This window comes from Dama dama, chromosome 13 (genome assembly GCF_033118175.1).
Source record: "Dama dama isolate Ldn47 chromosome 13, ASM3311817v1, whole genome shotgun sequence".
NCBI classification, from domain to species: Eukaryota; Metazoa; Chordata; class Mammalia; order Artiodactyla; family Cervidae; genus Dama; species Dama dama.
The window spans coordinates 25,215,236-25,241,261 of NC_083693.1; the positions used below are offsets into that span (position 1 = coordinate 25,215,236).

At 42.4% G+C, this 26,026-nt stretch overlaps 1 protein-coding gene and 1 long non-coding RNA gene across 11 annotated transcripts in view; one reads left to right on the forward strand and one right to left on the reverse strand.

Annotated features, from left to right (window-relative positions):
• AKAP13 (A-kinase anchoring protein 13) overlaps positions 1-26,026 on the forward strand; it is a 316,668-nt gene that overhangs the window by 247,375 nt on the left and 43,267 nt on the right. For all 10 annotated transcript variants that reach the window (XM_061158636.1, XM_061158639.1, XM_061158640.1 and 7 more), the window contains 3 exons: positions 8,649-8,691; positions 10,447-10,576; positions 16,964-17,138. In XM_061158636.1, the coding sequence (XP_061014619.1) occupies positions 8,649-8,691; positions 10,447-10,576; positions 16,964-17,138 (348 nt within the window). The remainder of the gene's footprint in view (positions 1-8,648; positions 8,692-10,446; positions 10,577-16,963; positions 17,139-26,026) is intronic.
• Positions 101-24,894, reverse strand: LOC133067758 (uncharacterized). The gene is made up of 3 exons (XR_009695395.1): positions 24,431-24,894; positions 23,021-23,248; positions 101-3,586 (listed from the first exon to the last, which is right to left on the reverse strand). It is a non-coding gene; the product is annotated as an uncharacterized LOC133067758 (long non-coding RNA).

Consider the following 26,026-nt stretch of genomic DNA (forward strand, 5'->3'; position numbering starts at 1 on the left):
AGGGGGTCTGAGCTTCGTGGCCAGTGGCCGTCCCTCCCCGAGGAAGACTCAGCTCCATGGCCAGTAGCTGTCCCTCCCCGAGGGGGACTTAGCTCCGTGGCCAGTGGCCATCGCTCCCCAAGTGGGTCTGAGCTCCGTGGCTCGTGGCCGTCCCTCTCCGAGGGGGACCGAGCTCCATGGCCGGTGGCTGTCATGCATAGAGCTTGGAGCGAGAGAGTTCAACCCTTTCATCAAAGTGGAGGCCACTCATTCTGATTTCTAATGTACATTTCATGTGGCTTTGAATGATGAACTGGCCTTGACTACTTCCCTAAGTGAGCACAGGCTATAAGTGGAGGGCTTATCCACTCTTAATGGCAGTATTTCTCTCAAGTCCCTCCTCACGTACAATTGAATTAATTTCCCGATCTTTTTTTTTTTAATTATTCTGCTCTGGAAACATACTTTTTTTGGCTGATATAAAAATTCTGGCTGTTAAACAGAAGGTTTATAGAACTTCTCTCTTGCATGCTATGCCTCTAAGCCTCAGGGTAACTGGATGGTTCTTGGTTTTTGCCACACACACAAATCTTCACTCCAGATCTCTTACATACTCTGCATGATTCACCTTTGGTCATGGTCTTCCCTGTTGAAAGTATCAGAATTAAAACCTACCCAGTGGTTTTTAAAGCCTGAAGTGTGTGGAACACTTCAGGTATTTTAACGAATGCTTTATGGTAAGCACACTTAGTGGCTGTGTGACCTCGCGTCCTTGAACTGTTCAGCAGGGCTAATAATGGGGTAGGGCTTAAATGTGTATTTATTTTAAATTTGCACTAGCCTGTTTCCTGGCTTGTAGGAGGCATTTGTTGTCACTATGGAATGAGGGTGTTCATCGTCCAGCAGTGTAAGAGTCTGTTTTTCTCTGACCAGAGTCTAAGCAGTGGTGAAGAGACGAGAATATGGTCCCTCCTTTGTCTTTAAGTGGCTGTGTCTTACAAACCTCTTGTCTCAGTACAGTATATTAATACTTCCTAAACTCAGCGTTCTCTCACTACTTCCCAGCTCTTACTTGTGTTCTAGATTCTCTTCTTGAAGGAAGTTAGCAACTTTTCCCACAGCCTTTCCCAGCTGTTACCATTTGAGCTTTTCTGCAAACGTCCACTAAACTGTTGCCTGGACTGTCCTTGGGTCACTGGCCAGATTAGAAAAACAGACAGACTCGGCATTATTCCCAAACTGGCGGGACACTGCCCTCTGAGAAGCCGCTCCAGGAAATGTGTTCACAGCCTCGGGTTGAGTGTAGACTCCCAACTTGCCAGGAGACTGATGGTTTCTCATCAGAACTTAAGAATAAACTTTATTTTTGCATACACAGAATAAGGCGGTTATTACAGACAATCCCTTCACAAGTCTGTATTTTTAAACTTGTCACTGCTTGCACCCAGAAGATGCTTACAGACAATAAACTGTGGGATTGATTCAGGTTCAATCCTTGGGTTGGGAAGATCCCTTGGAGGAGGGCATGGCAACCCACTCCAGTGTTCTTGAGAATCCCATGGGCAGAGGAGCCTGGAGGGCTACAGTCCATCGGGCTGGAAAGAGGCACTACTGAAGCAGCTTAGCATGCACACACGCATGCACTGCTGAGCGTGCCAGTGGTGGTAATATCAGAGGAGGATGATACCCACTGGACCAGGAAACCTCCTGGGCTGCTTACTGAGGCTTCATTTTGCCCTTCATCTCACATGGCTTGTTATCACAGAGAACAGTGTCCCCAGGTGGCACTTGTCCTTGGGCTCATTCTCAGACCTTCACTCGGGGTGGGTGAGTTGGCCAAGTTCCTGGGCATGCTTTGATGGTAGCGCTCGCTTGTAATTGACCACGAAAGCGGAGTGGGTCTTAAGAACCAGACTGTGGCACTTGATGTATAAAATGCACCAGATCTTCAACACGAAGTGACCCACATGACCAAAGATCAGAGTGGGCCTCTGGGCAGCTGGGCAGCAGTGCCAATGAGGATATTTTCTCTCTGCTTTCTGTACTTAGTCTCTCTCCTAACTGGTCAGTGGGAGGAGACTTTATTGGAATACATTTACTTTCTTAGGGTAGCTCTATTTGGAGAAGATAACATTTGACAAATTCATCAGAACAGAAATTCGGTCAGGCAAATTGGCTTTTTAAAAACTATGTGTTTATGACTGCGTCGGGTCTCAGGCAGCAAGCAGGATCTTTCGTTGTGGCGTGTAAACTTATAAGCTCCTCAGCAGTTGGGATCCTAGTTCCCCAACCAGGGGTCAAACCCGCGTCCCCGCATTGCAAGGTGGACTCTTAACTGCTGGACCACCAGGGAAATCCCCAGATTGACTTTTGATATTGGCCTTCTGATTAAATTATGAGGCTGGAATATATTCATGGTCATTAAATTTTAGTGCATTTTAAAACTGAATCCCTGTGTTAGCAGAACATATTCTTTCCATACATGTTGAAGATACTCCTTATTCTTACAGGTAGGTTTTTCTTTATGGTCCATGATCGTGTGACAGAAGAAGGGGATACTCTGAGATTTGGGTAATTAAGAGAGGTTATTTTCATTTCTTATATATGCTTCACATTTGGGAATACTGTAGGACACACATTAAAATGGTATCTTACCTTTGCATTGGACTGTCACCGCTGGAAAAGCCAATGCACGTGAATTCGTGGCAGGCGTTCTTTGTTAGGAGCCGTGGCCCTACCCTGTGGTCTGCCATCACGCGGCATTTATCTGGCGTGGAGTGTCTGTTGTGCTGGGTAGGTACAGGGTTTTTTCTTTCATTTTATTTAGAATGTTGACCTTACAGAAAGCCTGACAAAAGGAAATTCATTTATTCGTTTGTTAAATTAGTCAATAGTTAAGAACTTGTCCTTTGCTAGGCACCAGGTGAGACAGTGGAAGGAGAGGCATGACCTTCCAGAAACGATTCCTTTTCTCACCAGACTTCAGCTCAAGGACATGAGAACAGTTGAGTGTAGCAGATGATGATACATGCGGCAGTTGAAAGAAACATTGGGTGCTTAGAAACCCCAGACTTGAGGGGTCAGAGAAGCCTAACTGGGGACCATGCTAAGTCGCTTCAGTCGTGTCTGACTCTTTGCGACCCTTTGGACTGTTGCCCAGCAGGCTCCTCTGTCCATGGGGATTCTCCAGGCAAGAATACTGGAGTGGGTTGCCATGCCCTCCTCCAGGGGATCTTCCCAACCCAGGGAACGAACCCAGATCTCCCGATGCAGGCGGATTCTTTACCGTCTGAGCCACCAGGGAAGCCCTGGGAAGAAGTGATACTAAAGTCAAGACCAAGAGGAAATCACTGGGAAATCACTGGGTTTGTTAGCAGGTGGAAAGCTAGACTGAGGACTCTGGGCTTCTTGTTTGAGGGCAATGGAGTGATTTTTGTTAAGTCGACTGATTGATTCTGACACTGCAGAGAGACCTCACTGAAGATCGTGTTGGGAAGGAGAGGCTGGTAGGTGAGTAGAAGGCTCTTGCAGAGCTCTGATGAGAGCAGGTGCTGGCCCGAAGCAGGCGCAAACCAGTGGCAATAGAGAAGTTGATCTTCAGAGAATTCTAGAAGACAGAATTAAAAGCGCTGAGTGAGAGGCAATAAAAGGATTGAAGGGTGGTGTCCAGGTTTCTGTCCTGTGTGATGAGTTAGATGTTAGGTACCATTCACCAAAGGAAAGAGTAAACGAGGAGGAACGATTCTGGAGGAAGGGCCTGAGTTGGTTTATGTGCTTGTTGAGTTTGAGCTGCTGTGGGATGTCTGCCCACAGGTAGGCAGTGAGATGAATGAGGCTTGAATCCAAAGGACAGACCAGACTTGAAAATAGAAAGCTGTGAGTCATCACTGTATCACCTGCAGATTGTACTTGAAGAGGCAACAGTGAATGAGGAGGTTTGGGGTGGGCAGCAAGAGAGCCGATAGAGAATCCCGAGGAACACCACCATGCCAGGCGTTTCCTTACCTTGAAGGGGGAAAAAAAAAAAAAACTCCGGCTGTAAATGATGGCTGTGAAAAGTAGCACACTTTTTGTTTTCACAGCCTAAAAAGTACATCTTTGTTGGATGCATTTTCTTAAGTCGCATTACCATTCTGCATATTGAGAAAGAAAGGTGAAAATGTGAGTACATGACACCTAGAGGCCTAGACAGCCTCCCTGGCATCCTTCAGGCCAGTGACATGGTTCTCGGCACCGTGTCTTTGTTTTGGTGTGATCCGCAGGCGCTAATGTCTTCTGTCAACCTGTTCCTCAGCCCAGCAGCAGAGGCGGCCAGCACGGCGGATCTCGCTCTCCGTCAGCATCTCACCTCTCCTCCTTAAGTCTAAAACTCTCTTTTCTCTTGGCTCTTCTTACTCCAGTGATGAGGAGGAGGAGTTGCATAGTAAGTAAGCAACTTTGGGGTCCAGTGGCTGCTCTCCAGGGCCTGACCAGCGCTGAAAATGCCGTAGGCTTGGTACTAAGAGACTGGGGAGCTTTAATCCTCTTGCATGTCACCACTGCTGAGTCATTTGCCTTCATGCTTTGCTTTGAAAATGAATTTGGATAAAATTATAAAGTTTTTGTCTTGTACACCACCAATGTTGACTAATCCAGTGACCCAGTTCCAGGGCCCGAGACATCGTCTCAGAACAGAGATACCTGCAAGGGCGTAAGGGGCTCCCACCCCGCCTTGTGCCTTTTGTAATGCTGTGTGCTAACTTCTCAAAACGTTCCATTCAGTCCTGTAAATGTCACTGACATTGTTTCCCCTCTTTTGTCTCATGGGACAGATACCTAGATGTCCATCTGTGACGTTTAAAAGTCACTGTCAAACTCCCCCCCCAACCCCGCCCCGCGTCTTTGTCAGTTTTTTATTTGTTTGTTGGCGGGGCAGGGGCGCTGTTCTGCATGACTTGTGGGATCTCAGTTCTCCAGCCAGGTGCTGAATCCAGGCCATGGCCGTGAAAGCTCAAATCCTAACCTCTAGGCCACCAGGGAACTGCCCCAGACCATTTCTTTAAGAATATCTTTTCTGTGAGATTAAACCACATGAATCAATTGGGTGAAAGAAGTTCCTTTGGAACTTTAATTTTTCAATCCTTTCACTACACTGTAGGTTTCAGATTATTATATCATTACTTAATAATCTAGTTTAGTATTAGTTTTAGTAAACTCGGAGAGGAAATGAATCCTGACCGCCATGAAAATTACTCTTTACAGTTGTATGAGATTTCTAGACGATTCCAGGATTGCTGTTATTAGTGGAGAAACTACTTGCTATATAAAGCTAAATAATGAATTGTTTTCATATAAATCAAATTAGTCTCAGGCAGTTATAAATATGATTAAGCATGCTTGTTCAGCGCCATTTGCTGATCCTAAGTTTTAGCAGTATTTAATACTTAAATATTAAAATTTAATATTTAGTAAAGTAACTAGCCTCCAACTAATAAAAATAAATGAAAAAAAGGCAGAAAAATAAAAAATAAATAAAATTTAATATTTAGCAATATCAAGTTCAAGGTGACATTTTTGCATTTCTTTTTTTCCCCCAATGTAACGTATCATATTTATTACTGGTCTCAGACTGATAGTGAGGAAATAAGAAACATCAGGAGCCAAGCATTACAGTAGTGATGTTCTCACTGTGATACGGCTGCTTAAATAAGTGATCTTAACATGTGTGCCACTTTTTATGTGAGGCTTCTTCTAGACCCAGCTTGGTTCTTCTCCAATGTCTGCTCTTGGAGTTGTACCTAATTTTATTGCCAGTTTTCGTTCGAATCCATTGAGGAATGGGACGATTCTGCTTTTGCTTCTTGGAATCGCTTTTGCTTTCAGGAATCGCTTGATCCTGAAAGTCTTGTGCGTTGTTCTTAAAGGAAAGTGGCTTAGGCACAAACGAAGATCTTATATGTTCAATACTTTTTCACAAGTAAACGGCCTTTGGTATAGGCATATAAGATTTTCACTCCATACCAGTTGTCACAGGACGGAAATTGTCTCATGGGACAGATACCTAGATGTCCATCTGTGACATTTAAAAGTCACTGTCAAACTTTTTTCTTCTACAACTTTTGAGTTTTTCCAAATTCCCAAGGCTGTTTCATCTCAAAGTATTTGTAATATGCTTGGAAATAGGTTAGCATGGCAAATAAAACTAACTTTCCAGTAGTGTTTCTTCTACCACTAATATAAAATTATCACCAGTTATGCAGTTAATCAGCACTGGTTACTCAGTTAATCCAACATAATGTCATTACAGAGAACAGAAGCTCAAAGAAACCCTTGAATCAAATGTCCAGCATTCCTCAAAATGTGTTCCTTAATCTCAAAAATACAGTGAAAATTATGGGGTAGGGGGATAAGAGAGATGTGGGGGGAAGAGTTGGTTCTCAAACATATAAATTTAGGAAACTATTTTAAGCAGATTTCAAAGGCTTATGTGTATCTTGTGAGTTTTGAAGATAGTGTTCAATATGCTGTGATTCCAAAATGTATTAACCAGGTAAACCATAGTATGTGCAAGACAATGTATGACGTCTCAGGAGACAAGTGTTCCATGGAACACACTTTTAAAAATACTATGTCCGTCTGACAGTTCCAGTCCTGGAATGTTACTGTATTAGGTCTGCAGGTTGTTTCATGCCTTAAAACAGAAAAAGGCTCGTTGAAATATGCTATTTACTTGCAATAGTACTTAATAGGCTAAATTCAATGACAGATTTCTTTGCTTCTGTCTGTAATTATGTCATGGAAGTAACGTTGGTTATATCATGTTCTTAGATGCTCTGAAAACTTGACACTTCAGGAATGTCAGAAGCATTTATTTTAGAAACATTGGTGAATTAGTCACTGTTTTCAGAACCATACCTGAGAGGTCATAGTAAATGAATTAAAATGAATTGAAGTATCTTTTAGCAGCAAAAAAGTTGGAAATCCTTATAGGAGTTACAGATTCTCACAGTATTTGTATCACGTATTTGTTGAGTTCTTAGTTTATTTGACAGAAACCTTCTGGGAGCTTATTCTTGGCCAGGCTCTCTGCTGGTTGGTGTTTTTCTTTATGAGTTTTATTTTTACTTTGTTCATATTACTGAGGTGGTAACTTACTAGGTAACTGATCACATGTACAGTAGAATCCTGGCAGCCTGAGAGAACTTGATGGTGCTTATATCATTCGGGGCTCCTTAAGTGTAAAAGTTTTAAAGCCCCCAATCTAAACCACACTCTTAATTTTTGTTTAGGTAAATGAAGGCATTCTGAGCTTTAAATGCTGGTGTTCTCACCAGATCATGCAGAACTGAAAGATAGATCCCAGATCTTATTCTTCCTCTTCCTCTCTCTTCTGGCTGTTGTTATTGTGCATCATAAGTGAAATAGAAGGAAAACCCCAAAAAAGTAAAAGGAAAAGCTATAAAAGTGATCTTTTGAAGCCTTTGAATTCATTTTTAAGTTTCTAATGCATTATTTACACCTGTTGGCTCTGTGTTAGTAATGACTTCAGCTTTGCATTTCTATTCAAAATCTGGAACAATTTGGGAGTTTTTAACAGTTTCAAATGTTGATAATTTGATGGTGGAACATTTTTCATACCTCTATCAAATCGAAGTTTCAGTAACGTCAAGGAGAAAGGTGTGTTTTGTCCACATAATAACAGTAGTTACACAGAGCAGCCTTTGTCTACCTGGAATCACACACAGAAGGTGTTTCTATACCTGATCTCCTAAAACTTGGAAACCACTTGCCACTGTGTGATTGTGGCCTCTCTCTTATCTGAGTCCTAAAGTAGGTTAACCTCTATTAACATGTCAAAGATAAAATAATGGTATCATTACTTCTTTATTTGTTCCAGTTAATACCCTGTCTGACTTAGCTGTTGATGTAATGACTCATTTCAGTTTATGGTCTGATAGTTACGGAAGGAGGAAAAATATATCTGCCCTACTCATTTTATCAGTATCAACCTAGAAAGACCCTTAGCATCTGTTTTATCTTCCTTATTTCAGAGATGAAGAAATGAAATCGGAGCTCTCACCCCAAATTAGTGGCAAACCCTAAACCTTATAAGTTGGGTCTAATGCTCTTTCCTGTTCACTAATCCATTTCTAGGCATGCTCAGGAAAATGTCAGGCATATATTAGCTAGACTTTTAGTGTAGAAATATATGAATACAAAATTAACAGCATACAGAAAATGACATGTCATTTCCTGTTGTATATTCCTTCTCTGACAGCATCTCAGAAAGATGGCCTATGGACTCTGATGAACCTTCATAAGAACAGAAACTAAACATACATTTGAGCATTTTCATTGTTTCATTTTGGGGTTTCTTTGGTTACTTGAATCCTGGATTAAAAGAAATTTTCCCCATGAGAAATTCACTCCCAATTGCTGCCAATTTCCAGTTCTAATTTGAGGGTTTCATTTTTAATTTTTCCTTCTTCTAAACCCTCAGAAGGATCGCTTCTCGGCCTCTTGGCTAAGATCAAGTGTAGTAAACCCTCAGAAGGAAAAGCACCCCACACTGGCTTTCAGAGGCTATTTTTTGCTTTATCTGTGTCAGTCATAAAAACACTAAGCATTTTATCTGTTATCCATGTAAAATGCTTTTGTTCTAACTTTATCCTGCCATTCTTGTTTTCCAGGTTCACGGCCCTTCCACAGCACCAGCTCTAATCTGACTGGGAGGTACGATACACATTTATTTTGCTACTCCTTTTCTCCAGATAAAATGAAGGAAATCTGAAATGTCTTAACACATTTATGCAAAAATAAGTTAATTGAACTTACTGGAATTTTACTTCCTTGATTGATAAATTTGGAATATTGGTTTTTTAATTTATGTCCTGAATAGTTTTCTACTTTTATTCTTTATAGCATCTTATAGATAAAGGTTATTGGTTGCACTTAGTCACATAGGATACACTTATATTAACTTTATGAACTTTGTACTCTTTGCTTATGGCAGTTTTTAATTTCTAAGTCTAAGAACATTTTGTTTCACGGTGTGTGTGTGTATCGGTATTCATGCAGTATTGCTGCCTACTTAGCCCTTGCAAGCTTTAAAGCTATTTTCTTCTGTATAGGTTCAGTCAGTACACACCTCTGTCCAGGGAACTGACTTAGTTTTTTGTTTGTTTGTTCGTGACTTAGTTTTTAACAACAGGCTAGAGATTGCTATTTTGACTCATTGTTTATTTTTATATTCTACTTTTCAAGCTTATGAGATTAAATATTCAATCTTAAGCATAATTGGGGTTCTCAATGTTGCCCTGCAGTGTCTTATAAATTGCCTTCTTTTTCACAAAGGCATCAGTTGTGACCCAGTAATCCAGAACTCTCTCTATATGAGTCCTCTTGTTTTCACTTACGTCAAATTCTGCTTACTCTTTGTTCTTTCTAGAGTAGTTTTCATTTCCCCTTTGTCTTAGTAACAGACTGCTTTATATTCCAAGCAGTATTTTAAATATAAATAGACTTGAGCTACTGAACAGGACCCATGTGGTCCTACTTGTCTCTGCTCTCACAGAAGCCCTCGAGGCAAACACTACTTTTCCATGGAAAACTTCTAGCACAACTGTTCTGGGACCCTAGGAAAAGTAGTTTGAATAGGTTTCTATATAATAGATGATGTATTATGTAACAGTTCTACGTAGTTGTATGTGTACACAAATGATAGTGTGTACAAGGGCCCAGCATTCTTTGAGGAACTCAGCCTTTGTGAGTTTCCCAGGGTCTGGAGATGCCCATCATGGATGGGCTTAGGACACAGCTGTCCTAAGCAAGTAGACCAGTACCTCCAGGTCTCTGAAACTCCTCCAGTAGCTCTTTCTGCACACAGTGCCCATTATACCTACCATGCAATATATTGCCTCCTTAAATCGTGCATAACTGAATTCACATATTGACGGTCCAGTGTGCCCGAAACCTAAAGAAAAGGTGTGATCTCTGCTATGAGGGAACTTGTATATGCATTCAGTCATAAAAACTCCTTGGTTTGCATCTGTGGGTTTCTTTTTAGACACCTGTTAAATGCAAAGATGTTTATACAATGGGTGCTGTTTTAGGTTAAGCAATTTCAGATAAAGTAATTAATGACTAATTAATCATTAATTCTAATCAAAAATTAGCATCAGATCCCTGAAAACCCATTAGTGAAACACTAATAACTGACATAGAAAATTTAGCCAAGTTTTCGCAATAGGACGTGAGCACTGTGGTATGCTCTGTTGTTGGGTTGATATGATTATATAAAACCATTTAGCAGCCTCTGGCCACCCTTACTCCTTTGCCCATTTGCACGTTAGCATGTAAGTTGGCTGTAACTTGTAGCCAGAATAATACCTGACAATCATGGTTACAAAGAATTATATGTAGAGTGTTTTAATTTTTAAAAAACCAACTTCTGTAATCTTTTTAAAAACTCTTCTGTTTTCTATTTAGTATAACAGAAGAGAACTTTAATTTCCTGCCACAAAGCCCCAAGAAAGATTTTGAAATAAAGAGTGGAACCAAAGTCAGTCGTACATTCAGCTACATCAAGAACAAAATGTCCAGCAGTAAAAAGAGCAAGGTGAGTACTGTTGTGGGGTTCCTGTGTGACCCCTCAGCCAGCCCTCAGTAGGCTCCGGGCATAGCACACAGCCAGAAACCAACTACATGATGGGGTCCTGTGGAATTGAGTTGACAGATGCTGGCTCCAGGAAGCTAATATCTGAGGAAAACTAACAGCAAGGAAAACAGCCATGAGAGATAACACTACTAATTGAATTTTTACTATATGCTGAGAGCTTCCCATGTATTGTCTGATTTAATCATTTGCACACATTGTAAGGTAGATATTATCTCCCTTTATAGGAGTAAGGTACCTCATCTGGGAAAAAACCAGGAATAAAAAGTACCTGTAATAATCCCACATAGAGATAAATACTCTTCTAATATTTTTTAAATATATTTTTAGAAAGGAAAAAAACAGAGTTAACTTTCTTATACTAATTCCCATTGCTAAACAGGAAGATTCTGTTTCAAATCAGTGAGGAAAACTCTCTGCCTCTCACTTTCCTACACTCTATTCACCCACCTAACCTCCAACAACATAAGGAGGAAAGAAACTGAGACTCACTTAAGGACTTCTTGCATGGGAATCACTATATATCTGTGTGTTATATGCATACACTCAGGTACATAATTTCTAAGTTTTTAAATGAGGTAAGATATCTTTCCTTTGAGCAAATACTAGGTTTGGTCATCACTCAGATTTTTCCAGAAAACCTGCCATCACAATTACATTTTCTCCTCATTTCACCTGCCCAGGTGCAGAATGGACAGAAAGTAGGCAAACTAGAAGACTCATGAAGAGTCTAGCAATCTGTGTTTCTGGAATGGTCTCATATTTAAGCATTAACCTCATGCTTAGTCTTGTTTTATAATTCAAAACAGTTAAGGTTTAAAGAGGGCAGAACACTTATTATTCTTTGTGTGGCAGCAGGGCTGAAAATAGAGCCGTGTCTGTCTTATCAGCTGGCGTGGCTGCTGGCTAGCATCAACAGAAGAAGGCCTCCTTGAAAGAGCAGTGTTAATGGGCCAAGTGTGTTTGAATGGAGTCAGCATTCTGCCAGGTGCCGACGGGCCTCTGGAGGAACCAAAGCACACGGTCTTTACCTGGACGACTTTTACCATCTGCTTGGATGATTTCAAGTGTTTCTCTTGCCTTTTATTTTGGTTTTAAACTGTGAAGTCTTTTCTCCAAACAAACTTTTAAGCAGAAGACCAGGGTAAAGTGGAGAATTCCCCCCTTTCCATCCATCTCCTTCGTGACACCAGCTTAGGGGCAGAGTAGTGAATACGTCGCTGATGGCTTTGGCGAGGCAGTATAAGCAGGCGTGAACAAAACAACGTGAGACTGAACGCAGAAACTGGGGCCTGACCTTCAAAAGCATCTCGCACCGGTCTCCTTTTACCAACCGCGGCACAGAGAAGTACGCTTCAGGTCACAGACTAGGTCATATCTCGTGATCTGACGTCTACCAAGTAATACTGTTCATTTCATGTTCACTCTTCAGCAAGAGTGAGCTGCACAATGTCTCTTTCCTTTAATTTTTTCAAATAATTTCAAAGGACTGGAGTCTGGAATTTGCTAGGAGAGGGCTGAAAAGGGGCAGGCAAAAAGAAGGTAATTTGTGTGCAAGTGCAGCCTGTCAACAGCAGCAGGGCGTCTTCAGGTGACCTGTCACCTCCCATCTTCTCTTTGTCAGAGTGACTGCACTCTTTTGCAATGAGACTGCTTCCCCTTTCAGGCTCTTGACCCCAAGATTTGGTCTCTGGCAGCTTGTGCTATCTTTGCTGCTGCTGCTGCTAAGTCGCTTCAGTTGTGTCCGACTCTGTGCGACCTCATAGACGGCAGCCCATCAGGCTCCTCCATCCATGGGATTTTCCAGGCAAGAACACTGGAGTGGGTTGCCATTGCCTTCTCCAGTGCTATCTCTAGCGATGGAAATTCTCCAGAAGTTACAAATCTGTAACCCTGGATTGCAATCCATTTCACATTATCAGGGGTGTAGGCACCCCTTTAGCCACATTATTGTGTGTTAAGAAGCTTAAGTGTCATCTTTGATTGTTGTTACCAGCTTACTTCAAATAAGATTGTTTTGTCCTCACAAAGGATAGCTCAGCTTTTGTCCATATACCAAAAGATAGTAAGAAACAGGAGAATTGGTGAAGTAATGCATTTTATGATGATATTGTTGTCTAGTCACTAAGTCATGTCCAACTCTTTTGTGACCCCATGGACTATATATAGTCCACCAATCTCCTCTGTCCGTGGGATTTCCCAGGCAAAAATACTGGAATGGGTTGCCATTTCTTTCTCTAGGGGATCTTCCTAACCCAGGGATCAAACCCACATCTCCTGCATTGCAGGGGAATCTTTACCACTGAGCCACCAGGGAAGCCCCACATTTTATGTTAGGTTGCGTTAAATACGTTGTCTGTCTTTGCCATTGTATCCACAGGAGGGCTTTTCCGTTCAGAAATGTTTGATTCTCTAAAAGGATAACATAAAAATGAGTGAATATTTTCTTCGTGTCATGATGCTGGCTCTACTGATTTTCTTACCCATTGAATAATGTTACTTCTCCATAATGCCTAAAAAATCGAAATGCTACTGTAGATGTTAGCACTAGTTTTTTAGTGTAAGCACTCTCTATAAAATATACTGTATGTATAACATAATATACGCTATATATATTTTCATATCTGTAGCCATGTGAGTATGAGGCATTTGGGGGAAATTGAGTATTGATCCTTTACAGGTCCTTTCAAGAATTCTCGTTAACTGGCATGAGTTAATAGATAAATATGTTGAGCCGTGTGTGTGTGTGAAAGAGGGAGAACCTAAACAGGAAATAAAACAGTAAGACTGGCAGGCAGTTTCTGCTTTTGTGTTTTAGTATCTTTAAGAAGTAGTACTGTTTCCTGCTAAGTAAGTCTGCTTGCTGCAGACTCATAACATAACAGACACACACACATAGTATATATGTGTGTGTGTATATATATATAAAATGTCCTCATTATAGAGGGAGTGGGGTGTGACCCTCTCTAAACCATCTGTCACATCGATTTTTTTTTTTTTTCCTAAGCTTTCCTCTTTGCAGACGAGTAGGAGATGGTCAGAGATGTTTGAGACAAATTCTTAATCTGATTTGAAGTAGGCCTTTTTGGATGCAAGGATTAGATTCCTGCACAGATGTTAATCTACTCCCTGGCTTCATGACAAGACATTCAACTTCACCTCCCAGTTCCTGTGAAGTGTCTAAAACAGAACTAAACATCTTAGCCTCTCAGAGGTGCTAACTAGGGTAAAGTAGTGTTTGCCAAGACTTAAAGCAATGTTAGATATCATCATCTCTCTTGTTTCTTCAGTTCCTTAATCATAGTATGCTTTACAGTTTTCCAGAGAGTTCTTTTTTTTTAATGTAATTACTTGTCTAAAATGGTAGGTTTAGAAGAATCAAAATATCATTTCCCCTCATTGTATCCTAGTGCAGTTGTCTCTTGCATTATTCCCGTTAAATATTACTAGTTTCCATTTCCCCAGCACACAGGTTTAAGGCATTTTGGCAGGAGATAAGCCTGGAAAAATCAAACTTCAGAAAACAGCCAATCACTGCCTTTCCATAGGCGACTTCACCAAAAAAGTTTTCTTTAGAAACGTATGGCTTTTAAAATGAGGACATCTGTTTAAATAGATGTGTTCCTTAACTTGCAGCATTGGGGAAAAAACCCGCCTCATTTTGCCAGGGCTCCCGTCCCGCCACTTAAGCACTGCCCACTCACAGCGTGTGCAGGGGAGTTTGTCCCTGTCGCGCCCTGGGTCCTCTCTGCCCGGGCTGCGGGCTGCTCAGGCAGCATGCAAATAGTTAAGCTTGTCTTGAGGAAACCCGCAGCCTCAGCCCTCCCCCGTTCCTTTTCTCCACCAGTCCCCAGCTTCCTCTTACAGTTTCTCTGGTGGTTGCTCTAATGGCAGCTCAAAATTGCCAGGCCCTGCCCCGCCGGCATGAGCCCCTCCTCCCGTGAGAGCATATTTCCTGGCATGGGGGTCGAATCATGTCGGCAAAATGGGGTCGTTTTCATGAAGCACCCCTCATAACAGTGAGATTCATAGGACCAAGGCATGGGGAGGTAAGCGCCTGACTTCTTTACAGCACTAGCTTCCGATCAACAGAGACAGACACAGTGGAGTCTGTTTTGTTTTGTTTTTATCCTTGGAGGAGCTGGTCAGGGTTCTCGCAAAGGATGGGGAGATTATCTGTTCAGATTTGAAGAGCATAGCAAGGCTTGGGGGAGAGTAAGCTAGTTGCCTACAGATTTTCTTAACTCTCAGAGCAGCTTTTTTAGCTTTCTTGAGCAAAAAGCTCAGGTGCTCTTCAGTTTAACATTTTGTATATAAGAAGCCTTTAGCAAAATTTAGTTCAGAGAAAAATTGTTAGAAAAACTCCGTTTCTTCATACTGATTTCTGTTAGTTTTAGATACTTTAGCAGTTAACGAATTTTCACTCAGAACAGTTTCCTGTTTTATAAAGTGAAGTAGTTTGTTTTTCCTCCCTTCCTTTCCTGTTGTTTTTTATAGTTCTAAAGTATAGCAATTTGATTCTTAGATTTTTATCATATGCATGCTATTAACACAGGGGGCTTCCCTGGTGGCTCAGAGGGTATTAACAAAGGACTTTATGCGAATCACAGATTTAGCAGACATTCACCATTTCAGGATAGCAGATGAGTTCTGAATACAGTCAGAAGACCTGGGTTTCTGATTTTATCTGCAGATCATTTGCTGTGTGACATTCTGTGAGTCCACAAACGTCTCTAGTCCTTGGCAGTAGAATGCAGTGACCAAGAGCTGAGCTTTACAGTTAGCAGATCTGAAAGTTAGCTCCAGCTTGGGCAGGTACTGGTGTATGACATGAGCCATCTCTCAGCCTCGGCTCCTCGAGTGTTACACAGAAATCAGAGCTGGTCCTTACACGCCATTGGGTTGTTAATGAGAAATTTCATGTCAGTTGCTTTCTGCAGTGCTTGGCACATAGTGATTGTTCCAACTCTTACCTGCTATTATCTTTGTTATTTATCTTTTCAGTTAGGAAATGGGAGGCATAAACGCCCACCCTACTCACTTCAGAGTTATTGAATCAGATGAAATAATGTAGACAGAAAGCATTGATTGAAAATCTAAGACCTTTGGTAGTTGTCATGATCACTAACTTCAGGGTCTCTTTTTTCAGGAATTGTTTTGGATGACAGCAATAGTATTGTTATATGCCCTGGAAAATGGGTACCCTAACATTGGTGATGACGACCACTACTAAATGCATTCCTCCTACCTCTGTAAATTGCAATTCAGGGTCCAGTTAGTGTGAAAGAAAGTTATTCATTTGCTGTTGATTAACCAGCCAAGTGTCTGTCTAACCATGTCTGGAAGGACCTTTTTATGAAGAGTGTGTGGTTAGACCACACAGTCCTCATCTCCTAAGGGTAGCGTGTACCTGAAATGCCCCTGACCGCCTTGGATATTTTACCAAGGGTCTAGCGCTCATTAGTATTTCTTTGCGTTTTTAGGGTTTAAACCCCTCCTCCTCCAGTTTGAAAATTGCGCCAAAGCTGAACCTTGAAATTAATTAGTAAGAACAGCAAATGTCTATATGGGGGATAGTTCATATTTCTGGCTAGAGTAGGGGAGGCAGTTATCAGATATGTGCCCTCTCTTGAGGGTATGTGGTGGGTGGGAGGCAGTCATGGGGAACCTTGAGTCATTTTTCACGCTGCTCAATCATCTCTCCCTCAGGCTGGTCTCACAACCATCGCATCCTTCCTTCTGCTCCCTGCCCTGCTACTGGGCTCTGCGCTTGCTTCCCCCATGGGCTCAGCGTGGCTGTCTCGGGAGGCCCCAGGGCCACCGCAGGCTCCTCCTCCCCCAGCACCCATGCTGGTCCCTAGGCAATGAACGTGTTGATTGGCATAGCTTCCCTGGTGTCTCAGATGGTAAAGAATCCATCTACAGTGCAGGTGATCTGGATTCAATCCCTGGGTTGGAAAGATCCCCTGCAGAAGGCAGTGGCAGCCCACTCCAGTATTCATGCCTGGAGAATCCCATGGACAGAGGAGCCTAGCAAGCTACAGTCCATGGGGTTGCGAAGAGTCAGACACAACTGAGCAACTAACACTTTGACTTTTCAAGCCAGGGACAAAACTGTTCAACCTGCCCAGTCCTCCTAAGGTTTTTCTAATGCAATTCGAATGCACACAACTTAATAAAAAAAATTTTTTATGTCCAGGACAGCATTCCTAACTTTGATTCAAAACATTTACCAGCCACTGTTGACCACAGGTAGCCCAGTAGCCTTCTAGAAGGGAAGGCCTTCCAGTGTTCGGTTAACAATGTCATGTCGATTGTTTTCTTTGGCAGGAAAAGGAAAAAGAGAAAGATAAAATTAAGGAGAAGGAGAAAGACTCTAAAGAGAAGGAGAAGGACAAAAAGACTGTGAACGGGCATGCGTTCAGTTCCATCTCCGTTGTGGGTCCCTTTGGCTGCCACCAGTGCATGAAGTCCTTCACCAGCAAAGATGCCTACACGTGTGCAAGTAAGAGATGCGTGTGTTCCTGTGCAATAGAACGCTCCAGGCTCGGAAACGTTTGTTTCTCGTTTCCTGTCCTTCCCACCCCTTATCTGTTCCTCTTTGATGTGGAGAAGTAGCCTTTTTTCTGTCTTCCTTTAAACAGCATTGAGACACACATTCCAGATAAGAGAATACAGAGCCCTTAATGTTTTTCACAGAGCCCGATTTCAAATATCCTCTCCTGTTGACCCTAAGCCACTGGCTCATTCCGGAAGTCCATGTCAGCATGAAAAAAACCATCTCGTAGCCTCACACCCCAAGGCCGCCCAGCAGTCCCTTGTCAGTGACTCCGGCTCACTTTTTACTCTAGCACTAACCATTTGCAGTTCACGGGCCATATGGAAACAGGCTGCAGTTTGCAGACCCTTGCTATGAGGCGTTAACGTCTCAAAATGCGGTTGCACACAGAAAAGAGTCGTGCTCATCGTGCACACCGGGGAAAATCAAGGAGACCGCTTGTGGTCAGACGTGGCTGAAGTGAAGGGCCAGTCATCCAGAAGGCGGACGTGACGAGCGTCACGTTACACCTGTAACCAGTTTGGACCGAACAGTGACTAACCCCGTCCCCAAGAAGCACTGCCCAGGCCATGATGTCACGACCTGGTCTTGATTTTAGTCATTTGTGTGAAATATCGTGAGTGACTTGTTAACTCAAGATAGTTAATTTACTGAAATTTGGAAATTTTAAAAACTGTATCTGAGCAGAGTCAAGAGTTACAATAATAATAAACAGTCGCTTACTTCCTTAAATGTTAGAGGCACAGTGGGGTGACAGCTGGCAAAGAGCCCGTGTTACCCATGCTGCAGCTGTTGTGACTTTTTAGACAACTGGTGTTAACACACACATGTTCCTAAAATGCCTCTTATGGATATATTTTACTCCAAATGTTGTCTGCAGCCCTCTTTGTTCTACTGTCCTGTTTTTCCTTAAAGAAAGCCTCTGGGGAGCTCTCGTGTCTGCATTCATCCTCGTGAGCAGATATCACACACATGTATGCCCTCCGTCGTGTGTAACTTACCAGGAGATAGAGGACTCCAGTGTTGTAATACACTCTGTGCAACCTCGGGGAAACAAAAGGCTGTCACTGTCCATATGTCCCCAGCACGTTAGTCTGGAGCTCAGGCTCTGAAAGGACTCATTCTTAGGACACTGGCCACTTGTCGCCAGGATAATTTCCTAGCTGCTAGACACAGTTTCTCAGTACTGAAGCGACTTGGTTGTCTGGGGCGGTGGTCACCAGGTCCTTTTTGGTATGCTTGTCTACCATTAAAACATTCTTAGCCTACTACACGTGACTTCCCAGGTGACACTGGTGGTAAAGAATCCACCTGCTAATGCAGGAGACGCGAGAGACATGGGTTCAATCCCTGGGTCAGGAAGATCCCCTCGAGTAGGAAATGGCACCCCACTCCAGTTTTCTTGCCTGGAAAATTCTGTGGGCAGAAGAGTCTGCTGTGTGTGTGTGTGTGTGTGTGTAATGTAAAAAGATCACATACATGTCCTATATTATACTTCCAAAGAGCTCATTCTAGGAATGAGAAGTCAGCGTTGCCATTTTCTTGTTTGCTGATCAGTTACTAGTTCTTTTAAGATTCTCAGATGCACAGTTTCTGCAGGAGTTTGTCTTTTATTTTAGTTGAAACTACATATAATTTATAAGTGATATTACTGAGCACAGGTACGTTTGCATTCATCACCAAGTGCTTGAAGTAAACACAAGGAGGACGCTGCTGTTCACACCCAGGCCTGCCACCCTGGTGCCTCTTCTTCCCTCCAGAATCACACATACCATGCGTCTGCCTAACGGCGCGGTGGAGTGAGCTACCCATGTGTCAGTCTGTGTGTTAGACACTCCATTTCTCTTTTAAATCTGTACCAGTGAGAGCTGTGGAAATTTCCTCATCCACTGCAAAGAATCATCTCCCCTATAAAGTGCCTGTCCTCCATGACAGGAGTGTTGGCCTCAGAGAAGAACGGGGAGAGAGCACATTTCTTGGTTGGCTGCATGAAATTCATATTCTAGCAACTCCCAACAGTACAGCAGGCCGAACACCTGCTTTCTGCTATGAAACATAGTTCTTAAAAATGTCTTCTCAACAAAATAAGTGTTGTATAAAACTAGTACATAAGTGAACACGCAGAAAAGAAAATCCGCAAGCCGTGTACATCCTGTTCTCCATTAGGGACTTGATTCATGTCAACCGTTTAATAACTGTCAGCATCTTCTGCCTGCATTTGCTAATGCTTCTTCATCCTGGTTTACCTTGCTTACGTGGTATCTGGGGGGTTTTTTTGTCGTAAGTTCGACTTCAGCTTCATAAGACTTTTCCCCCTCCCGTGGGAATCTCTGGAGTCCCTGTCCTGCCGCACAGGCCCTGCGGTGCCGCAGTCCTGTGTCTGTTTCAGCGGGGATCCCGCAGGGTTCCATCATTGCCGGATTGGAATTCCACTAAACCTCTAGAGAGAGCTCCTTAACTCAGGGTTCTAGGAGATACAAATGGTGTAAATCCGGACCCTGGACTCATACATAACATAAAATTCTCACACCAGGTCCAGGGGAGGGCAGGTGTGCATGGTTTTTTCCAGGCCCTTTGGCAGGGCTGTTACAGTCTTTAGTATAAACCTCTTAACTATATTCAGGGGTCTCAATTCCAGTCGCCACTATGTGCCCAGAGACCTCGTGTCTGAGGGGGACGCTCTCTGCTTCTTAGAATACTGCACAACCAGCGGGTGGATTTGAAAAATAACTGAATAAAACTAACAGTAAAAGTAAAACTAATAATAAAAAATAAATAACTGAATGCAAGCAGCTCTTGAAAAATCTTCATGGAGATTTTTCACATACTGTAGTGTTCTGCATCATTGGTGGGTTGCTATGATTTAGATTTTATATACATAAAGGAGCAGTGGCTTCCATTCTGTCATCTGCTTCAGTAGTGGGGAAGAGCTGAGTGGCTATTCTAGGAGATCTTGGTGACTTCAGACTGAATTCTTTTTTTACTTTTAACTGTCGATAAGTCTGGTGGCACAGACAGTAAAGAATCCGTCTGCCAGTGCAGGAGACACAGGACTCTTGGCTTTGATCCCTGGGTCAGGAATATCCCCTGGAGAAAGGAATGGCTCCCCACTCCAGGATTCTTGCCTGCAGAATTCCATGGACAGAGGAGTCTGGTGGGCTCCAGTCCATGGGATTTCAAAAGAGTTAGACGTAACTGAGTGACTAACAGCACCAATAAGTATGCATTTGAGTTCCTTATTGTAAATTAGTTTATTCAGCAAAGATCAGTTGCCTGCAATAGGCAAGGCACTGTATAATACATTCAAAAGCTGTTTGTCAGCAAATATTCTTTGAGCAACCTGTGTGCCTGGCACCTTTCTCTTATTTTTTTTTTTCCATGAGTATATTTGACATGTAACACTGTGTAAATTTGAAAGTTAATGCCAAGCATTAACTTGATGCATTTGTATATTATAATCTGATTGGTGCTAATGTTTCCATATTTAGCACCTGTGTCACATCACATGATCCTTTTTAGTGGTTGGAATATGTAATTAGGAACACCTTTCTCAAGTTGCTTATTACACAGTGGCTTAGAGTAAGAGCTCTCAAGGTATAATCCTTGGTACTTTCTCATTGAAGCATTATTCATGTTGTGGAAAACTTCAAAGGAGCTAAATATTTAACAGTAAAATGTAATGTATTCTTTAGGTGGAATATTATGCCAGTGGTAAAAATGGAATAGCTCAAAGGTCATCAGCAAAGTTTTTCTGTAGGGACTTCCCTGGTTGTCCAGAGGCTTTGAGACTCTGAGCTCCCAATGCAGGGGACCTGGGTTTGATCCCTAGTTGGGGAACTAGATCCCACGTGCTGCAACTAAGACCCTGCACAGCCAAATAAATTAATTAGTTTAAAAAAATGTCTTTCTGTGAAGAAGCTGATAGGACACTAGGCTTCGGAGGCTGGTAGGCGTCTGTGGTGATCACCCTACCTGCCTCTTGTGGCACAGAAGCAGCCATAGATAAGACATAAATGTGAGCGCGACTATGTTCCAATAAACCCGCTTTTCCAAAACAGGTGTGGGCTGACCTCAGCCCCCAAGCTGTGGTTTCCCAGCCAGTGGAATAGATCTGCAGATACCGACATATCTCCAAGATGTTTTGGAAACTTGAGAGGCAATAAATGGAACTGTGTGTATGATTCCAAATTATAGGAAACAGATAAGTAAATAGTAATTGTTTACGTAGCTATATGAGAATGTCTAAAAGGATATACACCAAACTGTTAACAATTTGAAAAAGAGGTTAGAGGAGAGATTGAAGGGGACTAAGTTTTTGTTCTATACTTCTGCGTTGTTTGAATTTTTTAAGACTGTACTTGAATATTGGCTCTCTGAGTTTTAAAAAAAATGTAAATGTCATCTCACTGGTAGTTTCAAAGGTTTTTCTGCTTGTCAGCTGGTCTCTGAAGAAAGTGCAGACTGTATTGATGTTGACTGAAGAACGTAATGGCTTTAAGCAGTTAGTTGGACAGAAGATTCAGAGAGAGTCGCTCTGTCACTGTCCTGGTAGCACCAGGTGGACGAGAAGCAGACCCCACCAGCTCTCCGTTCTGCATTGTGATGTGAAATACTATAAGAAAGTTGAGGGACAAAAGAAAAGGAAAATCTTGTTTGAAGACACAAAGAATCCTTTTCTTTGTGCTATTCTTGGTGACTCAGACAGTGAACAGTGAACTCAGATTCCCGGACGCGTGCAATGCAGGAGGCCGGGATTCGATCCCTGGGTCAGGAAGATCCCTTGGAGAAGGGAATGGCAACCCACTCCAGTATTATTGCCTAAAGAATTCCATAAACAGAGGAGCCTGGCGGGCTACACTCTGTGTGGGGTCTCCAAGCGTCAGACTCGACTAAGCGACCAACTCTTTGACTTTCATAGAGAACCATAGGTTTATGGTTATAGTGAGTGGATGACTCACTATATACTTCCACTAGTAGCTCCAGATAACTTTTCAATTTAAGTGCAGGCTGGAAAAAGTTGTCTGATGTTGTCAGTATATGAATCATCTTATTACTGTCATTGATTTTTGCATACACATTATTTTCAAGTAAAAAGAGTTGAATTATTGTTAGTCTGTGTTAGAGTCCAGTGACTCCGAATCGAACCTGTACCTGGCACATGACTGCTTTGTCAAAGACCAGAATGACCACCCTGATGGAAGACAATGCACCTCTTGTAACCAGGCATCCTAAACCCATTTTTGTCCCTCCATACCTTTCCCTCTTCAGTAGAAATTCTCTTCTACTCGACTCACTCCGTGATGAAATAGAGCTAGGGCACCTCAGACTGTAGAAGTGCTTATATTGTCAGTAATAGTGTCTACAGGACGCCCCCTGGAGAGGGGACCCGTGTTGCCTCTGGGAAACGTCTGTGGCCCAAGGACGCTGAGCCACTCACGAAGAATCACGTGTGGTGGGGGCTGATACTGACGGGGAACAACCCAACTCAAGAGATTTGAGGCTTGTAGACTAAAGTTCTCAGCCACTGGTCTGTGTAGTAATTAAATAGCTCAATAGAACAGTGGTTTTCAGAATGGTTTTTATGGAACTGGTGTTTTGGAAGTTCCACAGACTCTGGAATTTATGTATTTTTAAGACTACTTTACAACCCACTTAAAAATACACTCTCAAAAGTGTCACCAAATTTTAACATCAACATATTAACTTTAGCTGTCAGTCTACCTACTTTGTTTGAATTTTTCCTTCCATCTTGAATTAATTGAAGAATGTAATATGATTGCAAGGCAAGCCATTTTTTAAAAAAGAAAACTACTAATATTTGTACCTACCTCTCTGTGAAAATGAAGATACTGTACTCTGTATTATGCATGAAAAGTGAAAGTGAAGATCGCTTAGTTGTGTCCAACTCTTTGCGACCAAATGGACTGTAGCCTGCCGGGCTTCTCTGTCTGTTGGATTTCCCAGGCAATTGAGTTGCCATTCTCTTCTCCAGGGGCTCTTTCCGACCCAGGGATTGAACTCAGGTCCTCCTGCATCATAGGCAGATTTTTCACTGTCTGAGCCACAAAAAGAAATATAGACATAAATTAGATGCTGAGGTAGATACGTGAACAGCAAGTATAATATCCACATGATTGCTCATATTTTGATCCATCAGAACAGCTTCATTGTTCTCTTTCATTGCAAAAGTATATGTTGAAATTATAGTTCAAATATCTGTGCTGTTTTACATATTTGATAGCACACAATATAGCAATATTTTATTAAGGCTTTTTAAATATGGAAGATCAGTAAAATAGTGGGTTGACTACTAGTTCTGTGTTAACAGTGTTTATAACAGTAGGATGGAGGTTTTTGTCTTAATTTGTGATTTTAATGTTGAGTCACCCGAGTTGTCTGGTTCTTCGGGAAGCAGACTATTTCATGGAGTCCACTGTGCCATCACAAGAGTCTTCTGTCTGGAGAATCTGTCAGGGGGAGGAGCTATTGTCCTGATGGCCTGTGCCAGCAGTTCTTTGACTTATGGAAGTCACTTGATCTAGCTACAGACGTCACAAGTTATCTTAGGTCTGCTTAGCACAACAAGGAAGAAGAGTTAATGCTTTTAGGTTTAAACTGAAAGAATCAGATGACAAAAAGGAACTGTTTGATAGGGCCTGGTTACCCTAGTATATACCTAGGTGCAAAAATAACATTTTCAGTTTGCATACCACCCCACCTCAGAAACTTAGGGGCTCCCAGTCTCAACTATAGCTTTGCAGTCTGCTCCAGGGTTAGTGTTGAAAGAAGCTCAACGTTCAGTGGTGACCTTAAGGTCTGTGTGTGGCAGGGTGCAGCCTGCCACTTGTAAAAAGAAGAGGAAAAATCAAGGCTTGAAAGCAAAGGAAACAACATGTAGTCATCTTCCCCAAGGAACAGAGGCAATGGGCTGATTCTCTGCAGCTTCCTGAAGAACAGGGCCTGCAGTGCATGTTTGTGGGTGTGAAGCACCGTTTGTGATTTTGGCAGGAAGTGGAAACTATGAGTAATTTGAGGACTCAGAATCTTTTTTCGCTTCCCTCCATCCCTTCTCATGTCCGGGATCTTCGCAGGAATCTCAGGAAACAGGAACCTCCAGTTCCTTTACCTCCTAGGAAACCCTTGTGCTGTTAGCAACCCTTTCCTTGGATTAATATAATCCTGTTTGCTGACCCTGGAACCTCAGACCCCAAGTGGCTGCTCAGTCAGTTTTGACTCACGGTTTAGAAAGATCAGCCACCTGGTCCATCGTGGTCCGTGTGACGATGGCTAATGTTGGTCTTCGCCTGTCTTTCAAACATCTCTAGTCACTCTAATACATCTTTCTGCATGCAAATACTGAGAGATTCAGCAGGCTGGAACTTTTAAAACAAGTCAACATCTCTTGACCCCACTGGAAAACACCTAGACCCGTCTGAAGTCATAGTCGTGGTGAAAGCTGAGTTCCCTTGGTGGACTTAGGTGAAATGGTCAAGATTACAGATGCTAGAAATAGCCAAGGGGCAGGAGCAAAGCCTCCCTGAAGTTGGTTCCTCTGCAGTTTACTCCTGGAAAACAAACACACGGTGAAAGCAGAGTTCCCCCTTTGTCGGGAATAAGTAATTTAATTTAGGAGAAACTTGGCGAGTTTGTTTGTTTGTTTTAACTCTGCCAAAACTCTACTCTTTATTTTAGGATTTTGGTAACTTTAATAGAGAAAGGAGGAGAGCATCTTACCACTTCTTCCCCCTTGCAGTTATGTAAAGCTTGCCTTGAATAAGTCAGCTGTTCTTTCCAGCCACCACGAATAATTTGGTCTCTGGAATGCCTGGTGGAGTCCTTCAGCACAAGGAATCCGCTACATTCGGGTTTTCAGATCTTGCCAGTGGTTCTATTTTGTTTGCTTTAAACACATGCAAGATGATAACTGAGATTACTGTGGATTTATTTTCTGTTGTGTTAGCAGCTTCTGAGTACTTTTGTGGTACGTTGCCTCTTTTGATTAGAAGAAAAGAAACAAGTGGACCAGCCTCAACCCAAGTAGGAAACAAAGAGTTCAGACTGCTTGTGATGGTCTGGTTCACCTTGAGATTTTGTCCTGAAAGGCAGCTCTCTGGACAGTCAGGTTTCTCACATTTAGAGTTCATTGCTTAGATGGTGAAATACATATAACCAGTTAAAGAAAAGAAGTGTGTTTGGGGAAAGGACGGTGGAAGAGTCTCAGCAGTAAAACCAGTTCTTACCCAAGCAGAGCACTTTGGGTTTTGCTCTTTGTTGATTTGTTTGCCAGCATTCTTGCAAAAACTTCTGTTAGGTGAGCCCTCCAGCTCCTGTGATGTAGCTCTCTTTTGTGGCTTTCGTCTTGTTCTGTATAACCAGCACTGTGGTTATCACACCAGCTACCGAAAATATCTTACAAGTCATTTGTATCTACGCTCTATCAGTCCAGACCAGGCCGTGTCCCACAGTCCCCAGAGAATTTAAACCAGAAGTTGCAGAAATCCTTTTTGAGCGTGTATTTCTAACTTTATCAGTATTTAAATGTTTTTCTGCTGTTGTTTTGTTGGTGAGTGTTGACATGATAGCAAGAAGTTGGACCTTTCTCGCCTTAAAGTTAGAAAAGTCTCTCTAACCCCTAACCTTTAGAAGGATCTGAGAGTTCTCCCCAACGTGGATTCTGCTGCTCAGACCAGTCTCCAGGAGGAAGGGTAGTCAGAGCTCTTCAGCACAGCCCTCCCTGGAAAAGCGTTGGACAAGCCCTTTCTTCAGAACCTGACACAACTCAGGAAGGTGAATCCTTCCTTTAACAGGCAGGCCTGGAGTATTCACGCCATTCT